At 38.1% G+C, this 21,353-nt stretch overlaps 1 protein-coding gene across 8 annotated transcripts in view; it reads left to right on the top strand.

Annotated features, from left to right (window-relative positions):
* The window catches only part of MLLT10 (MLLT10 histone lysine methyltransferase DOT1L cofactor), a 229,093-nt gene that overhangs the window by 199,545 nt on the left and 8,195 nt on the right, over positions 1–21,353 (top strand). For all 8 annotated transcript variants that reach the window (XM_075552468.1, XM_075552469.1, XM_075552470.1 and 5 more), the window contains 7 exons: positions 4,590–4,707; positions 6,502–6,574; positions 9,936–10,090; positions 12,107–12,295; positions 12,682–12,770; positions 12,903–13,264; positions 14,645–14,741. In XM_075552468.1, the coding sequence (XP_075408583.1) occupies positions 4,590–4,707; positions 6,502–6,574; positions 9,936–10,090; positions 12,107–12,295; positions 12,682–12,770; positions 12,903–13,264; positions 14,645–14,741 (1,083 nt within the window). The remainder of the gene's footprint in view (positions 1–4,589; positions 4,708–6,501; positions 6,575–9,935; positions 10,091–12,106; positions 12,296–12,681; positions 12,771–12,902; positions 13,265–14,644; positions 14,742–21,353) is intronic.

A 21,353-nucleotide genomic window follows, 5' to 3' on the forward strand; every position in this document is an offset into this window, starting at 1 on the left:
ATTTTACTGGGGCTCTTAAAGCTCTTATAACAATCCACACATCAGTTCTATCAAGCGCATCATTATTTCCAAACATTTTCTTTCTACTTGAGCCCTTGGTACCAGCTCCTCTTTTTTCCCTCCCTCCCTCCCCCACCCTCCCAGATAATATCGTTTTGTCTACTAAAAGTTTATGTGAATTAGGGCTTTTAAAATGTATTTTAAAAATAAGAATGTATTTTTTTTAATGAATGTATTTTTAAATCTTGTATAAGGGTTGAAGAATCTGTGTATTTTAGAGCATTTTGGCTGTCATGTTTACAGACAGGGTAATTGTGCATTAAAAATATTTGTTGTAACATGCTCCTGCATGATTAAAGTATGAAGTTTCAAATTCACCTCTGGGTAATGAATGCATCGCTACAATACTTTGCAAAGGTAAAATTTTCATAAGTCGTATTACAGAACTCTATTTTTTTACTTTATTATTCAGCCCTTACCAACATTTAGAGGGGGGAAAAGTCTATTAAAAACAATAGCTACTTCTAAGTCATATTCATTTAACTCAGTAGTTAGATTTAGTAAATTTATTTTCTCCATACAACTAGCCTTACAATAAGTCACCTGTCTAGGAATTTAGTAGAATACTTTACAACTAGAGCTCAGATAAACAGGTAGGTGCGCATAAGCAGACATTTGAAGTAAATGAACTGCAAACAACAGGAAATTTCAAGCTGAAATACCATGTTAAATCTGCTTGTATCACATTCAAATTCTAAAGTTCTTTTGTTTTGCTTTTGAATAAGGCCTTGGGAGAAACTTTGCATACCTTTCTAGACATTTAGCCTATTCTGCATTTGGTAATGGGTATTCTTTGGCTCAGATTTCTCAACAGACCATGTTTAAAAGTGACTTCGATTTACTATAATAATTATTTGTTTAATTTTACTTTATTGGTCTTTGGGTCCACCCTGAAGAATACTTCTCTTAATGATACTTATATAAAATGTTAGAATAAGTATAGCAACATACATAACTAGAAGTGGCTCCTTCCAGTTATTAATATTGAGGGAGTAGCCTCTACACTATAAGATACTGGAAGGTAAAGCAGAGCTGTCTTCTGACAATGTAAACTTAATTTTAGGCAATAATTGTCTTGATCTAATACTTACTTCACCTTCTGAGTACAACTAGTTTGCTTTGTAATCACTTAAGATTTTGTTTTAAAATAATTTTTAGATGTGCAAAAAAGTGCATAAAGTTTATCTGTATTGTGGATAACCCATATCATGACATCTCTTCTCCTTAGTGGGCAAGATAAAATTGAAATGTTGTAAAATAGATACTACCCTTCAGAAAGAACCACCAGTCTTACTAGTCGAAGCAGACTTGTGGCACATTCGTGATTGGCTTTAAAATCTGTGCTTTAAAAAGTCTGTGCCCAACATATGCTGGAGAGAAGTAATGTGTATGCTAATGCTTCCTTTTATAATTTTTTATAGAAAAGCTCTCAGGTCCTTTTATGTTTCATAGCTATTCTTTATTTAGGTTAACATAAATTTTTCTGTCTCCCCCCCCCCCCCCTTGCATCTTAATGCCTCCTGTTTTAATGGCAAGTATTTTTGTTTGAGTATACAGAATGACAGATACTTAATATGTGTGCACTCCTTAGTAAGTTGTTTTTGCTCCCTCTTCACTTAACCTTCTTTGCTATTAAGTGAATCCCTTCATGAAATTTTAGCTTTTCTTATTCTAACAGAATACTAACAGAAAGGGTTATTAAGTAGCCAGGATCCTCAGCATTTACCATTGAAACATTCTTTGAGATGTATTGATTAAGCAATGACTGAGATTGTGAAGTCTGATCATTCATATTATTCACTTAAAATAACATTAATGACTTGACTTGTATAGCAGAAAATTAGTTTAGAGTAGTTCAGATGCGCTTTACCATGCAGTGTGATAAAATTAATAATTCATTTGTATTTTCCTTTTGAAAATTTCTTGCTTAGGTGCAAATTAGAAATAAGCAAACAAATACACAACAACACCGCCCAAACAAAAGATTTTAAAGTAAAATTGTAGCCTTGTAGAAAATTGGGGAAAATAATCATTCAGGACAGTGAAGAGGGTTTTATCATTTTAACTGATTTTTATTACACCTTTTCACTTTCGCTAGCCATCTTTAGAAAAGATAACACTTTTTTTTTTTTTGGAATATGCTAAAGATAGTTGATCTTCTTTTTGATCCAATAAAATAAGCTCAGCTGTCCTTGAGTGGATTCTTCTCCTAGCCGGCCTATGGAGCGGGTTCGAACTGCCCCTGGCAGTCTCCAAGCCTGTAACTCTTCAGAGGCTTTCTACTCCTCCCTCAGCAGCTGGTGACTCGGAACTGCTGCAGCCCAGTGCATAAGCACTACTGTGTAACTTTGCTTTTCCATCTTGAGTGTGGTGAGCCGCAAGGATGAGAGAGAAACTAGGATAAAGTAACTCGTGTGCTACAACAGATGACCGCAAGACAGGTTGAGAGGGGGTTAGTCGGAGTCCTGCCCCTGTGGCTTGTAGGTGCACAGTGCTGTGGGGACCGCGGCAGCACTCTGCTCTCTCATTCTTCACTCCTAGCTTTCCCTCGCCTCCTTGTTGGCAGCAGAATGTCTCAGAATGTCACTGTGGCTTGCTAACTAGTGTTTCTTTTTATTTGTTAAGCGCTTAGCTGATCTTTCTTGCACCGTGTCTAAAACAAGAGTTAACTGGTCTTGATACAGTCTTTCTGATTATTTTACTTATTTGAATTATTCTTCTTCAAGTTATATTTTAAGAAATAATAAGGTTTCTAATGTCTGACTTCTCTGGAGGTAAAAGACCCTTTCATATTTTTGTTTATCCCACATTGCCAACTCTACCTGTGGCGCCACAGTTGGTTAAGCACTGGGCTGCTGACCCTGGAGGTTGACAGTGTGCGCTCTCCAGCTGCTGTGTAAGAGGAAGGTGAGACAGTCAACTTCTGTCAGGGTTTCCCAGGCTAGGAAACCCCGTGCCGCATTTCTACTCTGAGTCAGAATACTAATGAGTTTGGTCACATACATGTTAGGTGTGTCGTATCATCTAAGGTTGAAATTATGACTTTTCTCCCTCCGAGGTTTAATTGGCTGCTAAACAGGACTTTATTGTCAACTTACGGACTTTGTGAACATGTCTTAAACAAGAGGGCAAATGAAACCCAAAATGACAGGTTGAATTTAGGCATTGAAGTGGAATTAGAAAATATTTCCTCTGAAACAAGGAATACAAGGTTGAGATTCAACATCACTGAGACTTTTAACCATGAAAGTCCATTTTTCATGTATAATAAGTTGGCTAAATGCCAAAATATAATGTCAGGGTATGAATCTTTCCTGAAACACCATTTACCTTCTGTAACATTTTGTGTATTCTAACTACAACGTCATCTTAGTCTCTCGTGTGCAGTTACACATGTCAGAAGATCCCATATGTTCTGCTGTTACTCAGTGTCTTTATCTTACAAGTGCTTTGGTTCTTTGAAGTTATTTTCAAGATTCTTGCTCTGAAGTAGCTGTGCAGTGACTTCATTTTATAAAAGCTTAAGTTTGATGTCACTCGTGAGGAAGTAGTCTTTAAAAAGTGTGTAGTTCAGTGAAATCTGAAAATTACTTCAGGCCATTAGTGCCCTCTGTGAAAACAGTAGTTGTGCACAAGAGATGTGCCTAAGATGCCACCTTTAAAGGTTGCAATATTCTTGGAAAGTGAGAAAGTATGCACATCAGAGAAGGCATTTTTATTACATTGGGTTCTGCAAGACTTTGGCCAGCCTCCTTCCTTCATCTGTTTAAGGGCTCATTTTCCCTTGTTTGGCACCAGTCCCAGTAGAGGCCTTCAGAACTGTGGGTAGCAACATGAATGAATTGCAGACTTTGGACGAGCTCCTCAGTCAGTAGACCTGGATTCCTGCCAAAGAGACAGTGCCTTATATGGGGTCAGGGCAAAGCTGTGATTCGGGGAGCCCAGCATTGTATAGAAAACATACTTGTGATGCCTGTTTGCTTTCTTTTAAAATAAAAACAAAACGAAACAGAAAAAGCAGCAGGCTTCCAAGTCTACCAAAATAGGAAGTAACAAAATAGTGTGCAGGTTTTACTAATGACAGAGTTAAGTAATGGAGATATGGCTCTGTGTAGTTAAAATGCTAAAACTACAAGTCAGACCTTTTGACCTCCTTAGCCAGCATGTGATGTGAGACTGAAGCATTTGTTAGACATCTGTTGTCTACCTGCCCTTATTTTGTAAATGGTTTAATACGATTAAATAATTAGTCCTATGTTCACATGGTTACCATGCCACTGAGCTTTGGTATTGGCTACGTACTTGTAAAGTAAAAGCAAGAACAGTGAACTCTGTGCCGCTATTTTAAAATAACCCTCCCCCCTTGATTTTTTTAAAAAGGTGGTATTATGTAACTTTACTAAAAACAAAAATGTAATTTGCTTTTCAGGAAGAGGTTTTGCTTTAGACTTTGGTTGAGAATAGCTAGTTAGTATTTTCAAGTATAACTCACATATAATTCATTTATCTTTGCCATTCTTTCCATTTAGGCAAATGCCCTGTCTGGACCTTCTCTCAGTCAGGCACCAGCTCATATGTATGGCAACAGGTTAAATCCAAATTCATCAGTGGCAACTCTTATAGCTCACTCTGAAAACAGTCAAACAGGTAAGTTTTCAAGAATGATTCAAATCTAAAATTAAACTCCTTTTTTCCACCACCCCCACTTCACCAATGCTCCCCACACCCACACACAAATTGACTCATTGTGTTGGAAAAAAAAAATCTATGGATGCGATGAATACAGGATTTTTTTAAGACCCACAATTAGAAGTAAAATTTGTATGCTGTTGCAAAAATAGTGATTTGCTTTTTTTTTTTTAACTGTCTGAAATGTGAATGTTTTAGCAGAGCCATCAGCAGGCAGGAAGGCAACAACGTCTCTTGTGACTCATGATTGACGTGTCCAGTTTACAGGTCTGAGCAATTAAAATGACCTAACACAGGACCTTTCTGTGAACAACACAGACCTTTATTTACACTCTTCCTGGAATCGCACTACACGAACTTGGTTTTAAAATCCTGTTAGAGACTTTCTACAGTGTTCAGTCATCCTGTGAATATTTATTTACCAGTTGACATTTTGTACCATTTGCTTCTTGTACTGTTTTGATGAGCCACTGGATTTGCTTGGTTTCGTTCCACCTGAGTAAGGATTTGTCCAAGTGTTCAACTAGTCATGCCTGTCTCGGTTAAAGGAATGGGTCTAGCAGTTTACCAAGAATGGATCAGTCGTGTCTACTCTTAGAGGGTCAGCGGGTACCTGGCAGAGAATAAGGGGGAGGACAGCCCTGAGAGAGACCAGATAGAGTGATTTTATCTTTATTTATTTATTATTCATTTTATTAGGGGCTCATACAACTCTTATCACAATCTATTCATACATCAATTGTGTAAGTAGCACATGTGTACATTCATTGCCCTCATCATTCTCAGAACATTTGCTCTCCACTCAAGCCCCTGGCATCAGCTCCTCATTTTTCCCCCTCCCTCATGAGCCCTTGATAATTTAAAAATTATCATTTTGTCATATCTTGCCCTGTCCGACATCTCCCTTCACCCACTTTTCTGTTGTCCATCCCCCATGGAGGAGGTCACATGTAGATCCTTGTAATCGGTTCCCTCTTTCCAACCCACTCTCTCTCTACCCTCCCAGTATCGCCACTCACACCGGTGGTCCTGAAGGGATCATCCGGCCTGGATTTTAAATAGAGTGATTTTAATAGGGAATGAACTACAGGGAAATACACATTCGTTTCAAGCAGGGTTATTTAAGGAATAGTTGAAGAAAAATTTTAATGTACCTTCTTTTTCTTTTAAAGTAGAATTCTGTATTACAGCTTGTTTATCAATTTGAAAATTAGTGTTATCAGTAATTTTACTTATTTTGTTCATAATCCCTGTAATAACATAATTTTAGCCTGGGTGCAAAGTAACGTCAGTTAAGTCTTGGTGTGTGGGGCTGTGTAATACGTTATGTATTTTATAACGTGTCTTGGGATGCAAAGTGTTAAAAAATACAAAGCATCAGGATTTGCTGTGATAAGCATACAGATTAGCTGTCCACAGCTGTGATTCATTACTTTAACCGTAGAAATTAAAAGTGGCTGAGGGGAGGGTACTGCAAATGCAAACCACGCGGCTGTGCTGTAAAATTGAAAGGATTGAAAGACCAGAACATAATCCATGGCCTCCTACACCCTCAAAAAACCCTTGTAGGGACAACGCCTTACATGCCACAGTTCGGCAGTTCTAAACTAGTACTACAGATCTTCTACTTTCACAGTAAATGCACAGATATTGGCAAAGTTTAATGTATTGTTTAGTAAAAATCAGAGCAAGAGCTTAAAACCTCTTATCTAGTGAGAGTTGCTTTATCAGTATGAACTATTTACACTGCAGATCAAGATCTTGGGGACAATAGCCGGAGCCTTGTTGGCAGGGGAAGCTCACCCAGAGGAAGTCTCTCACCACGGTAAGCATTATTTACTCTGCAAAGTTTAGGAAAACGAAACAGTCTGAGATTTGGAAATTTCTTCATCTTTTATCAGTAGAGTAAGTACATACTTGTGAAGTATAGAAGCGTTGTATAGATAAGAAGAATGTCTAGACAGTTAAGAAAAAAGGATCCCAAATTACTTTGAATATTCATTTATATACATGATTAGTTTTATAAACTAAAATAATTTTTTTTGAAATTTCCCAATCTTTATCATTTGTATACATAGCCACTGGCACTATATTATTTTTCAGTTATAATATTGCTTAATGCTACAGACAGCTTTCAACTTTGATTTCTAGTCGAAGGGCCCTTGTAGGAAACAAACTAACCCCTTTAGTCTCTGGTTCATAATTTAGTAAATGCATCTCGGCAGTAGAACTCCTTCTACTGTTCTAAATTACTGGAATCATCAGTATAGCAAATATATGACATGATTTTGTGAAACGCTTACAGATATTATGTAACTGGATTTCAGGTAGCAGTCCATATGTGTCCATTGTGAGTTATGGAACTGTATTCCTTTCAGCAGGAGTACCCTTTTAGCCAGAGCTATACTAAAAAAAAAAAAAAAATCACGACCATGGAGTTGATGCCGACTCCTCGTGACTCGATGGGACAAGGTAGACCTGCCCCCATGGGTTTCTGAGACTGTAACTCGTCATGGGAGCAGACAGGGTGGCTGGTGCTTTCCAACTTGGTTCCTTGAAAGTTAGCAGCCCATTTGGGAACCACTATGCTACGAGAGCTCCTGGAACCATGCTAACGGGCTAAGCTTTTCTGAGCACCACCTAGAGTGGCAGCGATGGGAAATGACTGTGTCAGGTTATGGAAGACGAAGAAACTTCAGGTCATAGCTACTTTAAAATTAACTCTGTTCTACTTTTCAACTCGTACAGATTCTTCTAGTTTACTTTCTCCCTGTGTCCTTATTTTATGAGCTCTGCCTTAAGCATGGCATTAGATTAATAAGTAAGAGGAGTTCGTAGATATTAGGCTGCTAACGGAAAGGTTGGCAGTTCAAACCTTTCAGCTGCTTCTTGGGAGAGATTTCTAGCTCAGGACACCCTAGGCAGTAGTTATGCTCTGCCTTGTAGGGCAGATGCCATGGCGCAGTAGGCTTGGTTTGGTTTGTGTGGCTTATATTTCTCACGAGTATCCATTAGGGAACACCTTACTTACTATAAACGTTTGTCTCATGACCTCTTATTTTGTCTCTTTTGGAACATCTGAAAGCACCTTCCTTTTTCCTGCACAGTCCCTGAGTAAACTAAAAGTAGTATTGTTGTTTCAAATTGAACTGTGCAGGAAATTAAATACTATTTTTTTGGAAACATGGTATCTGAAGCACACAAAGATATGATTCAAAATAATAAAAAAATGGATTTTGCTTCTATGTTTAGGGAAAGCAGCATTTCTTTGCCACCCTTTTCAACTTGAAACATACACAGAAGGCTACTCAGAAATACTTCAAGACCCTTTTGTATCCTCGTGTGGTTATTTTAGTTAGTTAAATGGCAGTTGTGTGCCCACAAGTCGATTCTGACTGCAAGGCACCCTCCCTAAAAGGTAGAGTAGAGCTGAACCCCAGGGTTTCCAGGACGAGCTGTGTTAGGGAAGCAGACTGCATTTCTTTCTTCCTCAGAGCCACTGGGGAGCTCTAGCAGCTGAGTTTTTGGTTAGCAGCTGAGGGCTTAGCCTATTGTACTACCAGGACTTCTTTTTGACCCAATGAATGGTATTAAATTATTTTTGGCATGTATTTCCAACTTCACATTACCATTTAAAATCAGCCTTACGTGCACTAGTGTGTCAATGATTCTTCCAGACTGTGCTGTTTGACAGAAATGGCCCACCAGACCTATGTGATGCATAATGTTTATATAAGGAATTAAAAGCCATTTGGTTAGTTTCTTATTTCAATAGATTTTTGTAAAGAAATCTGGAGGCAGTGGGAAGAACCATGAGTGGGCAATTAGAAAATCTGAGTAATAGCCCGAGTTCTGCCATGTTCCTGCAATGTGCCTTTGGACAGGTCACTGAAGTTCCTTCTTTGTTTCCTCATGTGGAAATTGAGCCAATAAGCCATGTCTTGACTTCAAACTAGAAACCCAAGGGGCATAGTGAAACTACCAGCTGTTTTTCTTGTGAGAAAGATGAGGCTTTTTATTCTTGTAAAGAGTTACAGTCTCGGAAACCCAGAGGCAATTTTACCCTGTCCTATAGGGTCTGTGAGTCAGAATTGACTCAGTGACAATGAGTCCATGTTGAATGACTTCTTTCCAAGTAATTGTGAAGCTGCATGTGAAATGATAATGACCCAGCACGTTGAGAAACGATAAAGCCCTGTACTCATGTCTTGTTGGCGCTAGCGATCAGAAGGAGGAGCCCTGGTGGCACGGTGGTTATGGGTGGTTATGTGCTGGGCTGCTGACTGCAAGGTCAGCAGTTTGAAACCACCGGTTGCCCTGTGGGGCAGGGAAAACGAGACTCTGTGCCCCCTTCAAGAGTGACAGCCTTGGAAACCCACTGGAGCAATTCTCCTCTGCCCTGTGGGGTCACGGAATCTACTCAACAGCAGTGAGTTTGGTTTGGAGATTGAGAGACCAGAGATGGCAGGTTTGACTAATTTAAAATTTTTGAACAATTGAGAGAACATTACACGTTCACCTTCATGTAAGTAGCATTTGTTTTATAAGGGTTGATTAAATTATTATTAGAAATATATTTTACATATGTTTATAATAAAAAGTTTAAATACTTAAAAAGCTTAAATACCTTAAAAACGTTTATATTAAAAGTTTAAATAAATACTTTTATACTAATTATATATTTAATGTGAAAATAACTACTTTCAGATTATAATAAATGGTTGTTTTCAAATTGTTAGAATATTGTTTTTACTTAAATTTGAGGTTTTCTTGATTGTAAATGAAAATGCCCATCACAGGCCTATAATTACTCATTGTTATTCTGATGTTTTAGATATTAAGGCAAAATGTTTGAACTCTTCTGTGGCTAAATAAAATAGTGTTTAACCTTGACTTTCTGTACATGTTTGTTTAAAACCTATTCATGAGATTGTGCTTTGTTTATGAATTTCTATTGTATCTAGTATGACCAACTATTTCTTTAATTTTACAGCTTGAGGAGGAAGAATAAAAATTAATAAATTTTAGGGTAGAGTATGGTGTTTACGTTTGGAACCTGATACTTCTAGCAGAGGTTAGAAAACTTGAACAGGAAAAAAGATTCAATATAGACAAGAAACTTTAATGTGTCCTCCTTAAAAGAATATTCCCCCCTTTTAAACTTAGGAATTGATTTTTTTTAACAGATCTCCTGTAAGCAGCTTACAGATTCGCTATGATCCGCCAAGCAACAGCAGTTTGGAGAATCTGCCTCCAGTAGCAGCAAGTATAGAACAGCTTTTGGAGAGGCAGTGGAGCGAAGGACAGCAGTTTTTGCTCGAACAGGGTACTCCTAGCGACAGTAAGTGTCTTTTTCTTTACGTGAAGATTGTGTAGTTGGATGGCTGGACAGAGACAAATGGACACAGAAAATGTTCAGTGTTCATTTAGAATAGTAAGGAAATGATGATAAATGTTTTATTATAATAGGGTGCAAAGTAAAATGAAGTCATTACTTTATTGGAACAGATTTTACAGTCTTAACCCTCAAATTGTATTCTGTTTTTACCTTTTATCAAAAGTTTGAACTTGGGGCAAATTTCTTAATCTTTATCTACTAAAAGGTACCACACCCGCTGCCATCAAATCAATTCTGACTCATAGTGAGACTGTACGTGCTAATAATGATGTACTTATATCTTAGGGTTGTTTTAAGGAATAAATGACATAAAAATACAAACATTTCCTTGAACGGAGAAGGTGTTTATATATTAACTGGTTATCATAATTGCTTATAATTATTATACCAGTAATTTATGTTTCTCCATTATGTTTTGTTTACACCAGTTTAAAAAGTTTTATGAACACATGAGATGAGTTGTTTGAAGGAAACTTGTTCATGAGGCAAATAGGGTCAAGGGTGGAGTGTGTGTGTGTGTGTGTGTGTGTGTGTGTGTGTGTGTGTGAGTGTGTGTGAGAGAGAGAGAGAGAGAGAGAGAGAGAGAGAGAGAGAGATATCCTGAGAATACCATCAGATCGCCCCTTGATTTTCCGTTTTGGAGACGGTAGAATAATAATTACTGGATCGTAAATGCACATAAATAATCATATATGGGTGTATATTGAATTGTTATAATTTACATGCTTACTCAATATTTATTCAGTATAGTTATAAACATGCCCAAAACAGGGTTGGTGGTTAGCTGAAAAAATAAAGCGGCCTTGTATTAAAGATATATTATTTTTTGGGTAAAAAGTGGATAGTTTTCATCATTTTGGGATATAAACTTTTGCTGTTTTATATTATTATTATTACTATTGCTTTTTGTTAGTGGGCCAAGTGCCCTGGGTTGGTATTTTCATGAATGGTGACAGAAAATGCTGATTGTGAGGAAATTCATGCCGGGATAATCCTTTAAACATGATAGCTGGAGGACAGGTTTAGCTTAGTCTTACTGCATCTCATTTGGACACACTAAGGATTTCTTTGTGGGATCTTGAAGAGGAGGCATAAAAGTTAAATCCTTGGGAAGTGACCATGTGTGTCTATACCAGTATAGTTGTCTTTTCAAGGCCCAAAGGTCACGTTAAACAAATAACAACTTTTTAATACGTACATTTTTAAAAGTGTCCGTCACCATGGCATAGCAGCAGTAAACTATGGTGTCAGTTGGGAGGTCCAAGTGGTGGAAGGAATTGAGACAGTATTTGAGGGGATGGAGCAGGACAGAAATGGAGCCTATTCACAGATGATAAGCCTTTATCTGGGAACAGAGAGCCATGGCTGCAGTGCGCACACAGTGCCCCCTGCTGGGGGATCTGGGGATCAACATGTCTAGCTGCTGGAATTGGAGGCTTCTTACCAGAAGTTTGGCCGTATAATTAGATTAAAACAAGCAAGGAATCGAAATTTTGCTTTTTATTGTGGTCTAAGGAGTTTTCATTGGTTGAGACCCTTGCCTGTTTAAATAATATCTTACTTAAAAGTTATGACAATCACTTTGAATTTTTATTTAAGACTTTAAGTTAGATGAACATAAAAACATTCTCACTTTCTCTCTTTGAGAATGGAAATTAGCCGAACCTGTGACTTTGTGGTTTGGTTTGGCGTCGTGGTGTGTGGCACAAGAGTTCCAGAAGGAATACTCCGAAAAACGCTCTCTGTAGGCTTACACACATATATATTTACACACACACACTGCAGCATCTTTACATCTACATATACTTTATTACATCTACATATACTTTAGAAGGAAGCATAATCACTTAGAATTTTTTTCTTTAGCATTTTGACATTTTTGTTTTATTTGTGAAGCGATGATGCCTGTCGTTAAAATACTTAATTGTGTGTGTTGTTTTTATTTAAAATGTTTGCTAGTTTTAGGAATGCTGAAGTCATTACACCAACTTCAAGTTGAAAACCGAAGATTAGAGGAACAAATAAAGAACTTGACTGCCAAAAAAGAACGCCTTCAGTTATTGAATGCCCAGCTCTCAGTGCCTTTCCCAACAATCACCATGAACCAGAGTCCAGCGCATCCAGTGCATGTGTTTCCCACACAGACGGGTACGGACGAAAGCCCTGCGCAGTTACGGGTGGGGGCGGGTGGGGGGCATCCAGTGAACCACTGGTGACAAGTAACTTGTGCACGAGTATGTAGAAAGGCTTCGTTTGTAGCTGTTACAGGTTCACGTGAAAGTTGCAAAGAATCTTAACTTCTGTGGTATATAATTTTATGGTAACATACATTCAAATCTTTTGAAATTCCTGTTTCTATAATGCCACTGTTTTCAGTAAAGATTTTCTATGTCAACTGGTCTCGGGAAATGTATGTCTTAATGTTTAAGTGTTTTTAATAGACTTCAGCATTAACTTTTAAATAAACCTTTAATCTCACATATAATGTAATTTAACAAGGTAAACCGGTTTCTTCTTATCTTTGTTCATTCTAGCTCCTACCACCGATTCCTTAAATAGCAGTAAGAGCCCTCATCTCGGAAACAGCTTTTTACCTGATAATTCTATTCCTGTGTTAAATCAGGTAAATTTGCTGCTATTTTCACTAGTGTAGTTTACCTGTGAAGAATAGTATATTAATGTAAAATGGTTCAAAATTATTAAACAGTTTTGCTGTCTTCTTTACAAGTTAACTCTCTCTTTTCTCTTATATTAGGACTTAACTTCTAGTGGACAAAGCACCAGCAGTTCATCGGCTCTTTCCACCCCACCTCCTGCTGGGCAGAGTCCAGCTCAGCCAAGCTCAGGAGTTAGTGGAGTTCAACAGGTCAATGGCGTGACAGTGGGGGCACTAGCTGGTGGGATGCAGACTGGAACATCCACCATTCCTGCCGTGCCTGGAGTGGGTGGAATAATTGGAGCTTTGCCAGGTAACCAACTGGCAATCAATGGCATTGTAGGAGCTTTAAATGGGGTTATTCAGACTCCTGTCACAATATCCCAGAACCCTGCCCCCCTCACCCACACAACTGTACCACCTAATGCAACACATCCAATGCCAGCTACACTGACAAACAGGTAAGAAACATACTTAAATATATTCTGGGTACTTTAATGTAACATAGTACCTACCAGTGCTGTTCACGTTTTAGTAAACCTGCTTTTCCTTTTTTCTCACTGAGAATTTTGATGTGTTCCTTGTGGATGTACGTTAGGGGTGGAGGGTGGGGAGAGATAGAATCTAAGCATATCATGCCCAGAGTCATTTATTTTTAAAACTTAAAAGATTCCGATTGAAACAAAATTATATCAGTTTCAGTAAAATAAAGTATTAAATATATTCTGTGCTGAAAATTTCAGTCTTGGTCTGTGACTTGTATTTTAAAATGTTACTTTTTCTTATTCCCTTGTATATTACGCTCATGTATCATAAACTCTGAAGAAAGGTAGTACTGTACTGGTAATCACAGCTGACCCTCGGTATCCGTGGAGGATTGGTTCTGGTATCCCTGTGAATACCAAACTCTGTGGATGCTCAAGTTCCTTAATAAATGGTGTAGTATTTGCATATAACTTAGGGACATCCTATCCAATACTTTAAAACATCTCTAGGTTACTTATAATACCTAATACAATGTAAATTCTGTATAAATAGAACTTTGTACTCCTTCCTAGCTTTTGAGGGGTTACTTTGACACCACTACATTGTGTTGTTTTTCCTCAAATACTTTCCATCTGTGGTTGGTTGAATGCAGAACCCATGGCAATGGAGGGCCGACTCTTGGTTTCTTCAAATTCAGCTATGTAATTTGATCATAACTTTTTAACCCAAGATTTTGATGTAGGATAAAGGTCAAATATTTATCTTTAATTTCTAGGGCGTGAGACTTTATATTTCATTGTACTGAAATTGCATTTGAATGTTTGTTTAAAACAAGAGGGATTAACATCTTGTAGTTTTTACACATACTGTTGGAGAATAAATAATTTAAAATAGGTTAGCAGTGGATACCTGCAGAGTATGTCTTGTGGCTATCATTTTATTGGTGCTTGATTTTACTTACAATTGGGGTCATTAAAAAAGGTTTAGGTGAAATCAATTAGTGTATTTGGACTGTTTTAAATGTGTTACTAGTGTGAGTTAAATTATCTTTGAATTATTAAATACAAATTATGCATAGTTTTACAAACACGTGTAAAATTTTTATCCCATAAAGCTTAGTGTCTACTTGGTCTTTAATAAAAAGAAAATCAAACCATTTCTTTCTTGACAACGAGAATTCTTATTTAGCTGACTGTATGGAGGGGCGTGTTGGGTTGCGGAGATAAGCAAAGTGCTGTATTTAAAAGCTTGACTTGTTAATTTATTACACCTCAAACTGAAACGTTTTCTTTTTTATATTTTAAAAATGAATTAAAGGTGTATATTAAAAAGTAAGAATTGTAATCATTTTTCAGTGCCTCTGGACTAGGATTACTTTCTGACCAGCAGCGACAAATACTTCTTCATCAGCAGCAATTTCAGCAGCTGTTAAATTCTCAACAGCTCACACCAGTAAGTTCTTTCTTTGGATAATATTTGATTCTTATTAGGAGCAGGTGATCTAAGTGGCAGTTGATAATCAATGTGTGTATAGATTACACCTTTGTGACAGTAACATTATTGAATGCGCAATCAAAAAAATGCTGTTTGTTTACCCCCATGCTGTTTGAAACATGCACTGCAGTGCTATTTCTGGCAGGCGCTGGTGCTGCAGTGGTAAACAAGACATAAGTTTGTATTTTCATGTTGCTTCATTTTGGTGAGAAAGACAGGCAATATAGTGATAAAGCACTGTGTTAGTCTGGATACTTTAAGAGAAACAAATCCACAAAAACTCTTATGAATAAGAGAGTTTTATATGAGGGCTAAGTGCACATTCAAGAAAACATCCCAACCCAGTGCTGCCCAAGCCCACAAGTACAATATAAGCCCCTATGTCCGACACCAATCCACAAAGTCCTCCTCCATCTCACAAAACACACACAGTGTTGCTGACCACAGGAGGAAAGCTCCTTGGGGATGTCGTGAAGGAAGTGAGCCTTGCCAGCTTGAAGCAGGAAACTGACTAAAGCAGCTGCACCCTGGTCCTACCATCAGAAAGCAAGAGACCCGAGAACTAGAAAGGCGAGGTTCACCAAGCCATTTATCCTCTGCCTTTCAGTTAACCTACACATGTGCTTAGCGGCCAGGTTGGCACAATAAACTAACTACCTCAAGTACAGACAAGAAAAATCTAGCAGGATCAAGGGGTAGAGAAGTGTGGGCCATTGTATAGGATAGTCCAGTGTGCAAAAGAGGGGCAGTGGCTTTTAAGTACAGATGAGCGATAAAAGTTGAAGGAGCAGGAATGTTTGCAATGGTGCAGGGGGGAGTTGAATATTTGAGGTTGAGAGGGGCCAAGCAACTGTGTAGGACCTATGCTGAATGAATGGGAGGCTAGAGCAGAGAAGATGGAGATAAGCTAAGTGACAGGAAATCCACTAGATTCGATTCTAAAAAATTAGGGATTGCTTTTTTTGTCTATGGGCAAGAAAGCTTGATTCTATTTTATGGTGGAAAGCTGCCAGTGATTAAAAAATTTTATTATGGGTACTTTTAAGCATATCAAAACTAGTGAGCATAGTATGTGTGTATGCATATGTATATATATACATACACATATATATATACTTTATCAGTTTGCTTTTTAATAATAATTCATGTTTTGTTCATCCTGTTTCATACACCACTGCCTTTTTTCACAGAATTCTTCTGAAGAATTAATTGTAGGGTTTTGAACAGAAGAGTGACATGACAAAAGATTTATTCTGTTGAGTGGAAAAGATGAGGTCAAAAGTGAACAAAAGAGGCCAGTGAACACGCCCAGATAGGAGATAGTGGTGTTTTAAAATGCATGATATAAAACTCAAGCAGACAAGGAAGGGTCATCGTGACTGTAGAGAGTACAGACAACCCTGTGGGTTTCCAAGACTGTCAGTCTTTCCCGGAGCAGAAAGCCTCATTGCTCCGCTACAGAAGCGGCTGGTAGGTTTGAATTGTTGACCTTTCACTTAGTAATCCGTGACCCACCACCCCACCAAGGCTCCTTTCAAGTAGTCTATGTGGTAGAAAACTTTTTTTAATAGTTTAATGCATTTTAATTGTGGTCGAAAACTCTTTAGAATTGAAGTCAATTTTGAAGATAGAACCAACAAGACCTATTTATTAGACATATGTGAAAATGGAAAAGTCCCAAACAATTGGTTATTACTTTTTACTGAGCTTTAGACTAGAAAACTGGTTTTGAAGGGAAAAGAAAAAAATCCATGAGGTGTCTTGTTTTAGATGCTCAAGTGCAATGTTGACTAGACAGTGGTGTAATGTAAGCCAGAGTTCACTGGGCCAAATGTAGTTGGAAAAACAAAATTGGAGCCATGGTTGCATGTACCATGTTTAGACCCATGAGATTGCCGAAAGGATGAAGATTGAGTTCTAAGACGGATCCCTGGACACTGGAACAGGAGAACTTGTCCAGTGAGTGCAGAGGAGGGCTGCGAGAGAGGTGCCTTAGGAACCAAGAGTAGAAAATGGTTCGGAGATGGAAGGGTCGGCTGCTTTGGATGGGATAAGTAAGAAATTTACCGTTGAATTTGGTTGTCGGGAGGTTTTTGATAACGGTAGTTTTGATGTCATAGATCATGTGGTTTTAAAAAGGGGAAGGGCTGCCAGTTTCCCTGGAAATGCTGGGCTAATGTGAATGTATGGTTAGTGGATTTCACAACTGCTCCCCTCCCGTTGTGGAGTCAGTGACATCCGATGTTGGTGTTTGAGTTGCTTTCAATTCATAGTGACCCAGTTGTACAACTGAATGAAACACTGTCCACTTGTACACCCTCCTCAGCAATTGTGAAGTGTGGGCTCTGGTTGCAACCACAGTGTCTATCCGTCTAGTTAAGACTTTCTCTTTTTCTCTGACCCTCCACGTTACCAAACAATAATGTCTTTGTCCACGGATCAGTCCCTTTTGGAAACATGGCCAAAATGTAAAAGGTAAAGACTGGTCATCCTTGCTTCTAAGGAGTAAATACATAGATGACTTCTGAATTTGTTCTTCTGGTAGTCCACAGTATTTTCAATCTTCTTCGCCAACACCATAATTCAGAGGTATCAATTTGTCTTTGGTCTTCCTTCTTCATTGTCCAGGTGAGTGAAAATATCATGGCTTGGTATTTGATAGCAAAGAGTGATATATTTTAAAAAGGTCTTTTGTAGAAGCTTTGGCCAGAACTGTATGTCCTTTGATTTCTTGATTCCTGGTTCCATGGGCATTGTTAGTGAATCCAAGTAAACGGAAATCCATGACATAATCTATGCTCACAGTATATATTAATATTATACAGTGATAAGTAAGGTTTTCATGCATACTAAGAAGGGCACAGGATTTAGTGGGAAACCCCCCACCCCCCCCCACACACACACCTGAAACCATAAACCTCAGCTCACTGAGTATCGTGACTCCAAAGGATATGAGTTGTTCAGTATCAGAAAGGAAAGTAGGAAAATGCTATATGGGTGAAAATGCTGTTTTAATACTTTTCCTTAACGGAATTTGTAAAAAGTTGATCTTATGTGTGCTTGAAATTTTCAGGGATTTCGGAGCAGCAGCTTCCTAACTCCAATTTAACATGCATTTGGAAAATGGATTTAAGACCCGTGATACTTACATTCTATAGGGTTGAAACAGCTAGAAAACTATATGGCTGAGCCTTGTACAACACATGTTGTAACTACTTAGGTCCACATATATGTGGAATTTTTTTCAAGAAGCATATTTAGGGGAAAATAACAAATAAAATATAGTTCTGTAAAGTTAGACCATGTGGGCCTGGCGCTTCTTCCAAGATTTCCCTTGGCTCTTCTACCTCTGCCACGCCCGAGGCGCTGGAGACTGTGTGGATAGGTGTGGCTCCGGGACCTTCTCTAGCCGACATTGACAGTGAGACCAGACCCACTTCCCTAGCACACCACATTGGCTTCGGTTTCAACCTTGATTTAAAATTTTTCAATAACATTCTTGCTTTACTCAAAAACTGAAAATATCTGTTTTTATTCTGTTTCATCATTTTCACTATCGTTCTCTTACAGTGTTGTAAAGGTAGCTTGTATATGAACTCTTAAGTTCTCTCTATATATGTGTGTGTATGTGTATATATATAAATATAAACATGATTCTATTCTTATTTTTGTGTGAGGTGAAATATTACCCAAATCCATTGCTTTGGAATACGTACATTTTCCTGTTAATTATTGGTCTATTTTGATTTTGACATTTCCATCTACTTTTGATTCTTCATCTTCTCCTTAATTTCTTGAATTTAGAATACTCTAATGCCTCAGTGAACTCTCCAGTCTCATGGCTTTAACCCTATAACGCCTGAAGTTTTAATTTCAGGGGGAAAATTTTGTTTTTAATCTGTACTTTCATGATTATCAATATATATAACAACCAAAATATATTTTAAAAATATAAAATTTGCAATGTTTTTTAAATGTAACCAAATCGTCACATTCGTCCATGGATTTATAATACAGGAATTAAAAAAATACACCTTCATTTCTATGTTATTTTTCATCTTATTTTATTATTAAAAGAAAAAACTTATTTATAAAATGTAATATAAAATATATTTGTTTATAATTTTAGTTAGTGTGAAATTGCACAAAACGATTTTTTTCTTTTGTAATACAAAGATGAACTTTGCATTTGCTGCAGAAAAGTACTGGTGCACACTTGCAATTTACATTTTTGCATCTTCCTCTGTTTGTGACCCGGGTAATGGTGACGACCATCCAAACGGGCATCTCTTCCAGGGATGCTTTTGGTGGCAGGACCTCTTCTCTTTCTGTTAGCAAACTCAACATCAGTAAAGCGGGTGGAAGGGCTGCCTCTTTGTGTTGGTCTATTTTTCCTTCAAGAAGAAGAGCTTCGGCGATGCTCATTTTGAACTCTTGCAGACTTTGGGAATTACCATTGAAGTGAATCTTGGACTTTATATCTTCCCATCTATCTCTACTTATCACTTCCAATACAATAGGACAGTTTAGTTTGCTCTTCCGATGTAAACGTGGATTTGAGAGCTTCATCATCGACATAGCAAGCAATGTATCCCAAAATTGCTCAAGTCCCTGGCTCCTCAGTGCAAGAGTTTTATTGGGATTTTGCTGGATTGCACAAAGATTTGATTGGTCGACAATATCAGTAATGATATCCTTCAAGAAAAAATGTCTAAAATATTCAGTAGGACGGTTTACTACCCCAGAAGAATCTATTTTCCCTAACCATTCAGGCATAGGTCTAGCTGTACTGTCTCCAGAAATGTGCCGCCAAAGAGGAATTCTTCGATTTTTTGATGTAGATGGCTTTGAACTTATAGTCATTGGAATTGATTCTTCAACAACTCAAGTTTCTAACTCATCTTCACTAGTATTATCATTACTAACTACGAGGGCTTCTAATTCACCCAAATCAGAATAATCGGGCGTACATTCACTTCCTATCATGGGAAAAAATAAATATTGTTATCAGAATAGTTTGAATGGCAATATAATTAAAATTTTATATTGTAAAATCAAAAAATTTTAATATAATGCACATTTTATTTACCAATTTCATCCTCATTAGCATCTGGTTCCTTGTCTGAGTCTGCACTGCTTCCATATAGGTCATAAATTAGCTGTTTTCCATAAAACAAATCACAATCCAGGCTGTGGTAATTTCTGTCACTCTCGATTCAAAAGACGAATGAAACGAATTTGTTACGTTTTGAAAGAGCGGAAACATATAATAAATATAATGTGTTTTTGTGAGTATTACACCTTGCACATAAAAACTACAGTTTTGTGAACATATACAAAAATATCAACACTAAAACTTCACTAGATTAAAAAAAACCTTCACTAGATTGAAAATTTTGTAAAATGCACTGAACACCAACGACCACTTAACCTCAAACGTACAGTCAGTCAAAACAAGTGCCACTATTCAAGCATTCTGCCGCTAAAATGCGTGATTAATGGTATGCATCTGTGCTAGTAAAGTGACGATTTCGTCGACATCGTCATTGGCTCCTAAAACTTTATAGTTTCGGTACCAGATACGTTTTAATGGAATCTTATGAAAACGTTGTGCTCGGCATTACTGGGCTAAAATACCCTCTCTGGTGTTGCTGACATCCAGATGTACATCTTCAGGGCAGCCTTCGCCTTTGAACTTTGAGTTCCAATTTTTAACCACCTGCTTGATACTGAATATCTTAGGAGGTATATAAAATATAACCTCAATCTTCTATCATTCAAGCCCGGGGCTTGATTCCCACTCAGAGACCCGGGGCTATAAATCTTTATGGGAGGAGGTAGCCTCAGCTCTCTCCCAAGGAGCACTAGTGAGTTTCAGCACCGACTTGTGGTTAGCAGCCCAGTGCTTACTGGACGGCGCCACCTGGACCCCAATTTGAAATGCTGAGATATGCCCAAAATGTAACTGCCGATCTTCCACTACAACCTGCTCCACTCACACTTTTCCTCATCTCAGTTGGTAGCAACTCCCTCCTTCCAACTGCACAAGTCATCCGCTACTTTTTCCTCAAAATTTTCCGCTACTTGCTGCTTTGCCATGGTTGCAGCACGGTAAGTACTTGGCTCCTGACAGAAACGTTAGCAGCTCCCTGGACAAAGGGCCTGGTGATCTGAACCTGTCAAGATTCCAATCTGGAAGGCTTATGGGGCAGTCCTACTCTGTCGTGTGGGTGCTATAAACTGAAATCAACCATGTAACACAATAGCACCAGCAGAGCCAAGGTAGCCAAGGCCTTCCACAGTGAGTTCTACATCCTCCTTTCACGTCTCCTCGCCATTCCTTCGCTCACACGGAGTCCTAGGCCCTGCATCTTTTGCACGGAGTCTTTGGGTGCCTCGAAATTCTTCCCCCCACTCCCCTCATCTCCTGTAAATCCTTCTTCAGACGGTTACCATCTCAATCGATGAGCAGTGCTTTGATGAATCATTTTAAGGGAGTACCTGGTAGCATCGTGATTATGAATAGGGCTATGATCCCAAAGATTGGCAGTTCACAACCACCAGCCGCTC

Source organism: Tenrec ecaudatus, chromosome 6, assembly GCF_050624435.1.
Source record: "Tenrec ecaudatus isolate mTenEca1 chromosome 6, mTenEca1.hap1, whole genome shotgun sequence".
Classification (NCBI taxonomy): Eukaryota; Metazoa; Chordata; class Mammalia; order Afrosoricida; family Tenrecidae; genus Tenrec; species Tenrec ecaudatus.